We start from the raw sequence: 12277 nt of genomic DNA on the forward strand, positions 1-12277 counted from the left end.
TATTCCTGGACTCTGGGGTCCCAAGGAGAGAGAAATGACAACCTTGGTGGGCAGACTGACCTGATCCCCTGTGCCACACGCTTGCCCCGCCATATACTTCCTCATCTTCCTCTTCCTCCTCACTCAGAGTTCTTTCTGTTCCCTTCTCACCTCCAGGTTTCCAGAAGGCATCTACCACAGTCTTTAAGAATGAGGGGGAGTCAGCGGACTTTTCCTTCCCCCTTAACTTGGGTGATGAAAGCCTTCAGGGGGAGCTGAGGTGGAAGGCAGAGAAGGCCCCCTCCCCCCAGCCTTGGATCACCTTCTCCCTGGAGAACAAGAAGGTGTCCCTGCAAAAGACCACAGGCAACCTCAAGCTCCAGCTGGCAGAAACACTCCCACTCCACCTCAAGATACCCCAGGTCTCACTTGAGACCGCTGGCTCTGGGAACCTGATTCTAACTCTGGCCAAAGGAACACTACGTCACGAAGTGAACCTGGTGGTGATGAAATGTAAGGGGTGGGCTGAGAAAGGGCAAGCCGGGGTCAAAGGAAAAGAGATGGTCCAAGGCTCTCCATGGCCTCTCTCAAAAGGGGAAGGGGGATGCTCTAGCCCTGCCTGTCTGCCTAAATGATGAAGGACTCTCCAGGTTGCTGTTTGTTTTGCATTTTGGGGGGGGGGTGGTGCTGGGGACAGAAACCAGGACCACATGCATGCTATGCACAAGCTATTACTGAGAGGCACCCAGTCCTGGAGTGGTTATGAATTGAGGTTGAAATCCACACATCCTTCCCCAACATTCATAGCTGGGATTGGCTCCACTGAGGATCGGACTAACAACTAGAATCTAGTTCTTCCTCTGTTTGATGGCCTGTGGCCCTGGCTGAGCTCCTTCACACCTCAGACCTGCTTGCTCACCTTTTCTTTCTTTGTTTCCTGTTTTTCTTTTCTTTTGTTTTGTTTTTGTTTTAGTGAGACAGGGATTCTCTGGGTAGCTCTAGCTATCCTAGAACTCACTCTGTAGACCAAGCTGGCCTCGAACTCTGAGATCCGCCTGATTAAAGGCGTGCACCACCACCGCCTTTATTTTTATTTTATTTTATGTCTGTGTGAGGGTCAGGTTCCCTGGAACTGGAATTACAGACAGGTGTGAGTTGCCATGTGGGTGCTGGGGATTGAACCCAGATGCTCTGGCAGAGCAGCCAGTGCTCCTAATCACTGAGCCATCTCTCCAACTCCTTAAGATTTATTTTTATTTATGTAATGTATGTGCATGTGTGCGTGTGTGTGTGTGTGAGAGAGAGAGAGACAGAGAGAGAGAGAGACAGAGAGAGACAGAGAGAGAGAGAGACAGAGAGAGAGAGAGACAGAGAGAGAGAGAGAGAGACAGAGAGAGAGAAGATGTGTGCTGTACAGGTCATGACAGGAGGCCCAAAGAGCATCGGATATCCCTGAGCTTGAGCTACAGAGACGAGCTGTCATTGTGGGTCCTTCTAGAGAGACGAGCTACCATTGTGGGTCCTTTGGAAGAGCTCTTGGCCGTCTCTTCTGCCCTATCATCTTTTTAACATGGCCCAAAGTCTTTGCACATAGCAATGGTTGTAACATCAACCTTGCATCTGAGTTATTTGTATCTTTAACTCATCATTACACCAGCTCTACAAATAACAGTGGCTAACCCTGACACCAGCACATGCCAGGCCCCGTGCAAACACTCAGGCACTCAAACATTCCATTGCTGTTTTGGTACAAGTGGTTAAGCAGTTTGTCCAGGGACATACTATATGTGTCTCTGCAAACGCCAGGGCTGGTGGAGTAACGGTCGTGTGCAGCAAGAAGGGTTCAAATCCAAGGAGAGCTCAGTCCCAGGCTGTTTCTCCCTGGCAATTACAAGAAAATACAATTCAAGGAGCTAAAAGGACACTCACATGTAGGATCGTTTTCCCCATTCTACGGAGTCATTTTACTTCTAGCTCGAGAGCGCAAGGGCCCCTGAGCAAAAGGCTCCATGTTTCTGTTTCTTCCTCTGCAGTGGCTCAGAAAGACAACTCTTTGACCTGTGAGGTGAAGGGACCCACCTCCTCCAAGATGCAACTGACCCTGAAGAAGGATAATCAGGAGAACAGGGTTACCAAGGAGAAGGTGCTCCAAGTGCCAACCCCTGAGGCAGGGCTGTGGCAGTGTCTCCTGAATGAAGGGAATGAGGTCAAGATGAGCTCCGATATCCAGAGTAAGGAATCAATTCCTAAGGCTCACGCTAAGCCTCGGTCTCTTCAACTGTGGAACCTTCGCAGGGATTAGCCAAGCTGACCCAAAGTTACAGCTCCCTAGCTCCTTTGACATGGAAACAGTATGTGCACTGGCCTGAAGACATAGGTCCTGGCCTCCAGGTTCCGACTTCCATACAGCCTAGGAATGAGGCCTTCCTGGCTAAGAGGTACCCTCTTCCATGGCTTCCTTCTAAACCTAAACAAACACACAGAGCCTGACATCAGCCCCAGGCTTCTAGCTCTCTAGAGACCTGTGTAAGAAAAAAATCTCCCTTCCCTGTTCTGTACCCCTAAGCCTTGTGGCCTTTGAGAACCCTGTATCCTCAGCTCTTCTATCTGACCTGGGTCCACAGGCAAGACTCTCTCTCTCTCTCTCTCTCTCTCTCTCTCTCTCTCTCTCTCCCTCTCTCTTTCTCTTTCTCTCCCTCTCCCTACCTCTCTGTCTCTGTCTCTCTGTGTCTCTGTCTCTCTCTCTCTCTGTCTCTCTCTCTCTCTCTCTCTCCTCTCTCTCTCTCTCTTCTCTCTCAGCACTGCTTGAGGTGGAACCCAGGGCCTCCCTCCACCAGTGCTATATCCCAGCCAAGTACCTCCCCTCTCTCCTCTCTCTCTCTCAGTTTTATCCAGAGGGTTGAACCAGAACCAGCCAATGTTCCTGGCTGTCGTGCTGGGAGGCACCTTCGGCTTTCTGGCCTTCATCGGGCTCTGCATCCTCTGCTGTCTCAAGTGCCGTCATCAACAGGTGAGTGAGCTCCCATCATCCCTCATTGGGCCCTCCCTCAAGCACAGCATCTTGTAGGAGCTGAGCGCCATCTGACTTGGCGCTCCCCACCCCCACCAGGCCCTTGAAGTTCCTCACTGTACACCAGACCTTGCCTCTGATCCCATTGGAAGGGAGACACAAAAATGAGCAGAGTCAATGACAGGACAGGTGGCTTGAGCCACAGTAAATGCTTCTTCTCTGCCAGCATCCCCCTCTCCCCCCTCCAAGGGGCACCTCCCTCCTGGAGGACTGGGACTCTCACAACTCCTCTCCTTGTCCCTGGGCAGCGCCAGGCAGAACGGATGTCTCAGATCAAGAGGCTCCTGAGTGAGAAGAAGACCTGCCAGTGTCCCCAGTAAGGATCTGGGCTGAGAGGGAGGAGGGAGAGGGAGGAGGGAGGCAGAGAGAAGGGAGAGAGAGAAGAGAAGGGGGAGAGAGAAGAGAGGGAGAAAAGGAGGGAGACGAGGGGGAAGAAATGAGAGAGGGAGAGAGAGGAAAGGAGAACGGGAAGGAAGAAAACCCATGAAGGAGGCAAAATGAAGGAGTTGAGAAGAAAAGGAGGCTCAAGGAAGAGTGAGCAAGTAGATGGGGTAAAGAAGAGGTAATGGGCCCATGGGCCTGTGACATGTCTGGGCAGGGGTGGCAGAGGTGGAGGTCATGGGGCAGAGGGGCTGTAGCCTGTCTGGGCAAGGGTGGCAGAGGCTGTGGCATGTCTGGGCAGGTACTACAGCTCTGTCCGTTGGTACCACTATGCTCCAAGAGAAGAGTGGGGTCTGGGAACCATGGAAGCCACAGCACACTGTGGGGTTGGGAGAATGGATTTGCTTCCTTTGTTCTTTTTCTTCCAGCCGGATGCAGAAGACTCAGAATTTCATTTGAGGCTAAGGCCCCTTTGCAGCCGACCACCTGCGTCTTGGCTGCTGAGGCCTGTGGACCAGAAGAATGTAGCAGACCCGTTACTCTGGCCTCCTGCCCTCCTCTTCAAGAACTGGCCACTGCTCCTCTCTCTCTATTCCCAAGCCCAAAGTAGAGCTTGCTCTCTAATTTTCAGACACTTGAACACACTTTGTTTTTCCCAGAGTCCTTTTCACCAAAACCTCAGCTCTTCCCTGACTGCTGTTCAGAACCTCTTTCCAGTTGTCTGGGTCTAAGGGTAGTGCACAGAACCAAACATGGATGGTGGGGCCGGCATGTGGAAATATTCAGCACAGTTCACAAGAGAGGGCCCTGGGACCAGACTGAGTGGGGACTTGTGTCAATCACCCAGCCTTTCAGGCACAGATGGAAACCCAAAGGCTGCTGATGTCAGCCTCAACTCCCCATACTGCCTGCTTCTCACTTTGTGAGAAGACCAGACTCACATTCTGGCCAGTGCACCAACACACACCCAGGCCACATACCTCTGCACATAGCCATACACTTATCCATAGTTAAATAAGCCAGCTATTCAGCCCTAACAAGAACCTTATATGTGGGCAAGCAAAATGGTTCAGCTGTAAAAAGCTCTTGCTGCCAAGCCCGAGGACCTGTGTTCAATCCTGGAGGGTGGAAGGAGAGAGCTGAACGTTGTCTTCCACTTGTGTGCCATGGCCCTCATGTACACACACACACACGCACGCACACACACGCACACGCACACACACACACACACACACACACACACACACACACACACACTGCAATCCTGTGAGCTGGCAGTGATGACCAAGATGGCAGAAATGACCAATCATCTCTAGCAAAATGGGATTAAGGCTACATGACTGCCCAAGGTTGCAGAGTTAACTACTGTAGATGTCAAGATTAACCCAAGGCTCCTGATCCCTGGAGCCACTATCTGCAACACAGGAGTGATTGCCAGGCAGATCTTTCGAGCTAGTCACAGGCATCCAGTATGCACCTTGGGAGCATAGAAGCACACACAGCACGTGCAGGATAGCGGGTCTCCAGATTCTTGTTTGAGTCCCTCCTTGACCACTGCTGTTTGTGGATTCCTTTACTGGAGGACAAAACCCCAGTTCTCTTAGAGCAAGGGCAAAAGAAATGTGCAGAGACCTGCCACTGTGTGTGTGCAGGGCCCGCCACTGTGTGTGTGCAGAGACCGCCACTCAGTGTGTGCAGAGACTGCCACTCAGTGCGTGCAGAGCCCGGACAGGGAGCCGTGTTCAGGTGTCCTTTGAGAAGATCCTTGGGGAAGCCGACCATGCCTTTCCCCTTTGCCAGGCATCCAGGAAGATCAGGGTTATAAGAATTCTCCCTGCCAGTCTTGATCTGCTTCTCTCAGATGCTCAGCTTCCTCGGCTTCTTTCACTCTCCTACCTTAGCGCCTCCCTTTTTCTTTCTGACCCTATTCCTTTTTTTCCTCTTCTTTTCCACATGGCCTCTTCCAGAAAGTGCGCCCCCTTCCCCAATTGCTGCCAGGCTCCTCATTGCTTACTTTTGATTTGTTTTCACTGCCCACTCCTGCTCCCTCAGCTAACAGAAAAATAAAGGCCATAAGTAAAATGCACTTCGCATGTGTGTGCACGCACGTGTGTGTGTAATGTGTGTATGCGTGTGTGACGTGTGTGTGTGTGTGTGTGTGTGTGTGTGTGTGAAGTGGCATTTACTTCTCTGAAGACCCAGGAATCTTTGGGCCAGGCCCAGGAAGAAGATAAAGTTGCCCGGAGAAGGAAGAATTCTCTAGAGGTTGATTTCCCACCTCCTCATCCCAAAAGTCCTCTGTGTGACTCTGCAGTTCACCGAGAGATTGTGGTGTGATGTGTGCCTCCTGCCATCCGTGTATAGGAAAGGAAGAGGACATGAGAAATTGTAATGTTTGTAGCAATTGTGTGTGTCCTCATCATAAACGTATGCTTGCGTTCTGGGAGGAGAAAGAGGGGCGCACAGGTGCACCAAGAGCCCACATCCTTTTTGATCCATGCCACCACCTCCCAACTTCACAAGCGGTCTTAGCTTGCTTGCATCACAAGCACCCTTAACTTCCAGCAGCCCTTCTTCAGGTGCTGCCCCTCTGAGTTCTACCCAAGAACAGCCCCCACAAGGATGCGCACAGTGACACACGGTGACACACGCTTCTTCCACCCCGAACAGCTAGCTCCTCAGTCCCTAACAACACCAGCTGCCTCCTCGGGCTCATTCGTGTTGAAAAAGAGGGACAGGGTGGGGGCAGGACACCAACTGCTTCACCAATGAAGCCCGCTCCCCGCCGTCCTCCTCGCCCCCTCCCTCTCGGCTCCTTCCTTGCCCCTCCTCCTCTAAGTCACCGCCGTCCAGTTTCCCCGCCCCACCCTCGCCACCCCCGACCCCAAGACTGGCCAGCGGCTCCCTAACCCCGGGCTCGGAGGCCGATGACCCCGGGAGACAGGGGCCTCGAGGGGCCGCAAGCTAGTGCGCCGCGGGCTGCGCCTGAGAGGCCGGACTGGTGGGGGAGGAGGCCAGGAGGGAGGGAGCGAAGGAAGGAGGAGGGCTGGCGAGCTGGAGCCGGCAGGCGGCGGGAGCCCGGGCAAGCCTCGTCGAGAGTGCGTCTCACCGGCAGAGCAGGACACAGCCTGAGGTAAGAGGACCCTTGCCCGGTTCCCCGCGTGTCTCCGCTCCCCCCACCCCGCCCAGCCAGCTGCCTCCGCTCCTCTCTTCCCCGCCCCCTCCTCCCCAGCCACCTGCTGTTTCTGCCCTGGAGAACACCCTGGGTGACAGGAGGGTGGAGCCACCTGACCTTATCCCATCAAGGCGAAGGGCGAGGGACCCCTGTCGGCCCGGAAGCCCCCAATAGCCCTCCTCCCTTTCCCTTATCTCTCTCTGTCCTTCATCTCCTTCTCTCTGTCCTTCACGTCTTTCTTCTTCCCTCCCTTTCTGACTCTCCCTCTCTCTTTCATTTGGAACCACCAACTGGGTCTGGGGGTGGAGGTGGGGGTGAGGGTGGGTGGGAAGGGGTCCAAAGGCTGTAGGGGAGCAGTGGGGGGCATCCGAACCTATTCCTTACACCTCCCCCGGCTGTCCATTGCCATGGCAACTAGGATGTACTAGGCTGGAAGAGGGGGAGACAAAGCTGGGGATTGGACTGGGACCTCTTGGAAAGAGCTAGGGTCTAAGGTTCTTCCTCAGGAAATAGACGGTGGCACAGCTGTGCCCGACTCCCCCACCCCCCCATTTGCCCCGAAGCCGTTATGCCAGTCCTTACAGCCTCTCCTCTGTTCAGCGTTGACTTGATTTCCTAGTGTCTTCCCAGGTCTCACTGGACAGTGTCACTAAGATCAGGACCCTCCTCCTCCTTCCCGTCAGAGGGAAACTGAGGCTGGGGCCAGAGGAGGAGACCCAAGATCTCTTAGCGAGGACAGTTTACTGAAGGTCCAGCTCCTGTTCTCAGGCTCTCTGTCCCGCTGCTCCCTACCTCCATAATCCTCCTTCCCACGCCCCTCCCTCCAATGTCTCCTCCCCAGGGGTTTCTGAACCTTCTATTTTCAGATACTACCACTTTCCCCCTCTTTCTTTTCTGCTCAAACTCTCCTCCTTCTCCCTAGTTCCCCCTCTTTCCATTTCTGGATGCTTCTGATGTCAGTGGTTTCCCCGCCTTCAGGTTCCCTAGCTATCCCCCACTTCAGTCCCAGCCTCCTTCCCCCATTTTCCTTTGGCAGCTGAACGGTTGAAAATCCAGGCTTAGAGAAGGGGGCCAAGCAGGAAGGCTGCAGGTCTAGGAGAATGGCCTGCAAGACAAGGGCTCTTGCTTTGCTGTGAGCCCCCAAGAAGGAACACATCACATGTCTCCTATTAGCAACTGAAGAAAGATCTGGGGACGCGCAGACAGGGGTGGGTAGTTCTGAGCACAGGCTATTATAAGAAGGAACTTTGGAATTCCAAAGCAGGAAGAAAGGGCTAAAAAAGATGGAGACAATGAGACTTATCCCACATAGTCTGCAAGTATAGGAGGTCTTATCCGTGTGGGTAAGCAGGCGTCCGATTTAAGGCTCTGAATGACCCCAGTGACCCTCAGCAATCAGTCCTTTCTAGAGTACAGCACAGGCCTAATTCTTGCCCCCTCATCTCCTCTTCCCACACAGCACATCCAGGTGACTGAGCTCCACCCCTCGGCCCTGACTGGTCAAGACTCCCTGGAGAGGCAGATCTGGAAGTCCCAGCATGGGAATCAGAGGTCCCTAGCCAGTTTCAAAGATGGGGAAGCAGCAAGCTTGCTCCCCTCATCAATTACAGGGATAATTAAGAAAGAGCCCCACCAACATGGAGGCTGAGGACCACTACGTCTATTGAGTCTCTGCCTTCTGCCCTGCCCTGCCCGCAGCGCCTTAGCTGGGTCCCTCATGCAATGCTGAGCAGAAAAGGAGACTTGGGGTCAGCTTGCCTGGCTACAGGGCAAGGATTGTGGGCATCATGGGGGAGTGTGTGAGCGGGGCTCCAGGGTGAGACCTAGCCCCCGCCCCCAGGAGTTCAAGGGGGTGGGGGTGGGGCTGAGACTAGGATGGCTCGGGGTGCCCTGGGGGCAGAAGAGGCCTCCCTCCGCTCAAACGCACTGTCCTGGCTGGCCTGTGGGCTCCTGGCCCTGCTGGCTAATGCCTGGATCATCCTTAGCATTTCGGCCAAACAGCAGAAGCACAAGCCGCTGGAGTTGCTGCTCTGCTTCCTGGCGGGCACGCATATACTCATGGCGGCTGTGCCCCTCACCACCTTTGCCGTGGTGCAGCTCCGGCGCCAGGCGTCCTCTGACTATGACTGGAACGAGAGCATCTGCAAGGTCTTTGTGTCCACCTACTACACGCTGGCCCTGGCCACCTGCTTCACAGTGGCCTCCCTCTCCTACCATCGCATGTGGATGGTGCGCTGGCCCGTCAACTACCGCCTCAGCAACGCCAAGAAGCAGGCCCTGCATGCCGTCATGGGCATCTGGATGGTCAGCTTCATCCTTTCCACCCTGCCCTCCATAGGCTGGCATAACAACGGCGAGCGCTACTATGCCCGAGGCTGCCAGTTCATAGTCTCCAAGATTGGTCTCGGCTTTGGTGTTTGCTTCAGCCTCTTGCTTCTTGGGGGCATTGTCATGGGTTTGGTCTGCGTGGCTATCACTTTCTATCAAACACTGTGGGCCCGGCCCCGGAGGGCTCGGCAGGCCCGGAAAGCTGGGGGCAGTGTGGGAGCCAAAGTGGGTGGGCTGGGGGGCTTGGGTACCCGACCGGCTTTTGAGGTGCCAGCCATTGTGGTGGAGGATACTCGAGGGAAGCGGCGGTCCTCATTGGATGGCTCGGAATCTGCCAAGACATCTTTGCAGGTCACCAACTTGGTCAGCGCTATCGTCTTTCTCTACGACTCACTCACGGGGGTGCCCATCTTGGTGAGACTGAGGTCCCTTGACCTGTTCTATCGGCCTCGCAGGAGCTCCCTCGTGTTTCCACAATTGTCCTTTCCTCCTGGCATTTGTGGTTCCCTGTCTCTATCATCCGTCTCTAAGCTCCTACTACTCGGTCTCCCAGCTCCACCAATCATTTTCATTTCTGTTTCTCGTCTGCAGCTCCATCTTCTCTCCTGCCCCTCCAGTGTTCAGCCTGGCACCCAGCTGCCCAGAGGCGCTATCTCGTCCCTAATTCCCTTTGGCAATCACAGTCACACTATCCAGGCCCCATTCCTGGGTTTCCCCCAATCTTTATGTTTCTTGCGGTCTCAAGTCTCTCTTTCTCTGTCTCTCTGTGTCTGTCTCTGCCTGTCTCTCCCCAACTCAAACCCACAACTCCAGGGTTTTGTCTATAGCATTTCCTGACTTTCCTCATTCAGGCCCTCCTTACTCCCCCCACCTCCCTTCCTACTCTCCTGCATTAGGGGTGGGTATCAGGCCCGTTAGGTGGGGGCCCGGGCTCTCACACCTGACCAGTCATTCCCTCTCCCCTGCCAGGTGGTGAGCTTCTTCTCCTTGAAGTCTGACTCGGCTCCACCATGGATGGTGCTGGCTGTGCTGTGGTGCTCCATGGCACAGACGCTGCTCCTGCCCTCCTTCATCTGGTCCTGTGAGCGCTACCGCGCCGACGTGCGCACGGTGTGGGAGCAGTGTGTGGCTATCATGTCGGAGGACGATGGCGATGACGGTCAGAGGAGGGATGGGGACTTTTATTTCCTGGACAGCTACCTCTATTTTCTGTCCTTTCTACTAACCTTCTCCTTGAGGAGATGTGCTGCCCTGGGGTGCCCCCTACTGGGCTGAACTGGAGCCAGCTCCAGTCTCCCCTTAGCCTGATTATGCTGTCTGTCTTGCCAGCCCTGCTTCTTTCTGCACTGAGGGAACATTCCACTAGGCTCTGCTCCTCTCTAGAGGCCTACACTGCCCAGCTTGGTCTGTGCCAAGTAGACTTCCAGAGAAAGGATCCTCAGTCCTAATGCAAAGAAAGTGTGACCTTAAAGGGAAGCTAAACTTCATGAAAGAGAGTCCCTGCTATTGGGACAAATCTCAGAGAACAAGCAAAAAAAAAAAAAAGAAGAAAGAAAGAAAGAAAGAAAGAAGTCTGTGTAAAGGACCGGGGTCTCAGTGACTGTAACAAAGCCAGCCATTCCCTTGGTCCTCCTGGACTTTGTGAAGGGGATGGGGAGGTGGGGAGGGTTCTCTGCTTGTGACCACTCTGCTGTTTCTCTCTCTTAGACGGAGCCTGTGATGACTGCACAGATGGCCGAGTCTGCAAAATTCGCTTTGATGCCAACGGGGCCACAGGGTCAGGGGGTCGGGACCCCAGCCAGGTGAAACTGCTCCCTGGACGGCACATGCTGTTCCCGCCTCTCGAGAGAGTACACTACTTACAGGTATGGGGCAGGAAGATCCCCTCCATTCTGGTCCCCTGCACCACTACTCCTTGGCTTTGGACGGCAGGGTGCCCCAGGGGACAGATAAGGGAAAGACGGGGAAGGAAAGGTTCCCTCGGGTCTCTCAGAACCAGGTTTGCCTGCTAGAGCAAACACTTTGCAGAAACGGAAGCGCCGAAGCCATCTTGCAGAGTCCCCTCTTTGCTTTCTGCCACCTCTACTTTTGTTTCTGCAGCACCTCCAGTTCTCTCCTCCTCTTCCCAGGTCCCTTTGTCCCGCCGGTTGTCCCATGATGAGACCAACATTTTTTCTACTCCTCGGGCACCAGGCTCCTTTCTGCACAAATGGTCATCATCCGATGATATCCGGGTCCTCCCAGCCCAGAGCCGAGCCCTTGGGGGCCCTCCTGAATACCTGGGACAGAGACACAGGCTGGAGGATGAGGAGGATGAGGAAGAGGCTGAAGGCGGGGGCTTAGCCAGTCTTCGCCAGTTCCTAGAAAGTGGGGTTCTGGGGTCAGGTGGGGGACCCCCACGAGGCCCTGGTTTCTTCCGAGAGGAGATCACCACTTTCATCGATGAGACACCTCTGCCTTCTCCAGCTGCCTCACCAGGACCCTCTCCCCGTAGGCCCAGACCACTGGGTTTTTCACCTCGACGCCTCTCCCTTGGGTCTCCTGATAGCCGAGCTGTTGGGCTTCCTTTGGGGCTAAGTGCAGGGAGACGCTGCTCTTTGACAGGGAGCGAGGGGAGTTCAAGGGCTTGGGGAAGACCCTGGGGCCCAGGCAACCCCATCTTCCCTCAGCTGACCCTGTGAGGTTACATGAACCTGCTTAACTCAGAGGAGGGGGCCGTGGGTAAGTACTCCTCATTCTGGCCCTGAGCCTATGGCAGCTGCCTCCGAGGAGATGGGCGCTAGATCTGGGCTCTAGGGCCCCAGCTCTCTCTCATCCAAGTGACCAGACACCCTACTCACCCATCTTCACCCCTAGCAAAAACGTATTAAAGGCTGAAGTGTTGCCATGGAAACCCTGGTCTCTAGCGTCTGTCGGGGGTTTGGAGGAGGACAAGATGGAGAAAGGGCAGGGGAAAGAGGCACAGAAGGAGGTGTTCAACATGCAGACACGAGGAACGGACTCGGGGCATGTGACACTGGGGTGGGGCCCTGGACACTGGAGTGTGTTAGTTTGAAATGCAAAGGATCTGTGTTAAGATTAGTAGAGGAGTTCAATCCTCATCTCCCCACAATGCGCCCGGGTGCGCACTTGCTGGGTGAAAAGTTTTGGGGCCAGAATGGAGTCCCAAGCCTGGAGTCATCCCCTTCCACGATGCCTTCCAAAGATCCTTTGATGGGTTGGCAGAAGTGTGGGTTAGATACACGTGTGAGGGGCGTCCACAGTTCTTTTCCAGGACCCAAGGATAAACGGGGACAAAATTATCCCCACATCACAGGCCTCCCAGATCCCCCATTTCACCCTCC

The 12277-nt window shown here is 54.6% G+C and overlaps 2 protein-coding genes across 2 annotated transcripts in view; both read left to right on the forward strand.

Annotated features, from left to right (window-relative positions):
- Positions 1–4440, forward strand: part of Cd4 (CD4 molecule) — a 31590-nt gene extending 27150 nt beyond the window's left edge. Inside the window, exons 6-10 of the mRNA XM_038320127.1 lie at positions 157–492; positions 2013–2210; positions 2865–2989; positions 3298–3365; positions 3859–4440. Coding sequence (XP_038176055.1) covers positions 157–492; positions 2013–2210; positions 2865–2989; positions 3298–3365; positions 3859–3889 — 758 coding nt within the window. The 3' untranslated portion in view covers positions 3890–4440. The remainder of the gene's footprint in view (positions 1–156; positions 493–2012; positions 2211–2864; positions 2990–3297; positions 3366–3858) is intronic.
- Positions 4441–8480: 4040 nt separating this feature from the next.
- On the forward strand, positions 8481–11614 carry Gpr162 (G protein-coupled receptor 162). Its single transcript, XM_038320885.1, has 4 exons — positions 8481–9347; positions 9903–10092; positions 10641–10798; positions 11063–11614. The coding sequence occupies exons 1-4, from the start codon at positions 8481–8483 to the stop codon at positions 11612–11614; spliced, it is 1767 nt and encodes a 588-aa protein (XP_038176813.1).
- Positions 11615–12277: the final 663 nt, after the last annotated feature.

This window comes from Arvicola amphibius, chromosome 2, assembly GCF_903992535.2.
Source record: "Arvicola amphibius chromosome 2, mArvAmp1.2, whole genome shotgun sequence".
In the NCBI taxonomy this organism is placed as follows: Eukaryota; Metazoa; Chordata; class Mammalia; order Rodentia; family Cricetidae; genus Arvicola; species Arvicola amphibius.

Coding starts and splice junctions, on each gene's coding strand:
- Gpr162 (XM_038320885.1), top strand. CDS start 8,481: ATGGCTCGGGGTGCCCTGGGGGCAGAAGAGGCCTCCCTCCGCTCAAAC. Junction 9,348..9,902: donor TCACGGGGGTGCCCATCTTG/GTGAGACTGAGG, acceptor CTCCCCTGCCAG/GTGGTGAGCTTCTTCTCCTT. Junction 10,093..10,640: donor GGAGGACGATGGCGATGACG/GTCAGAGGAGGG, acceptor TCTCTCTCTTAG/ACGGAGCCTGTGATGACTGC.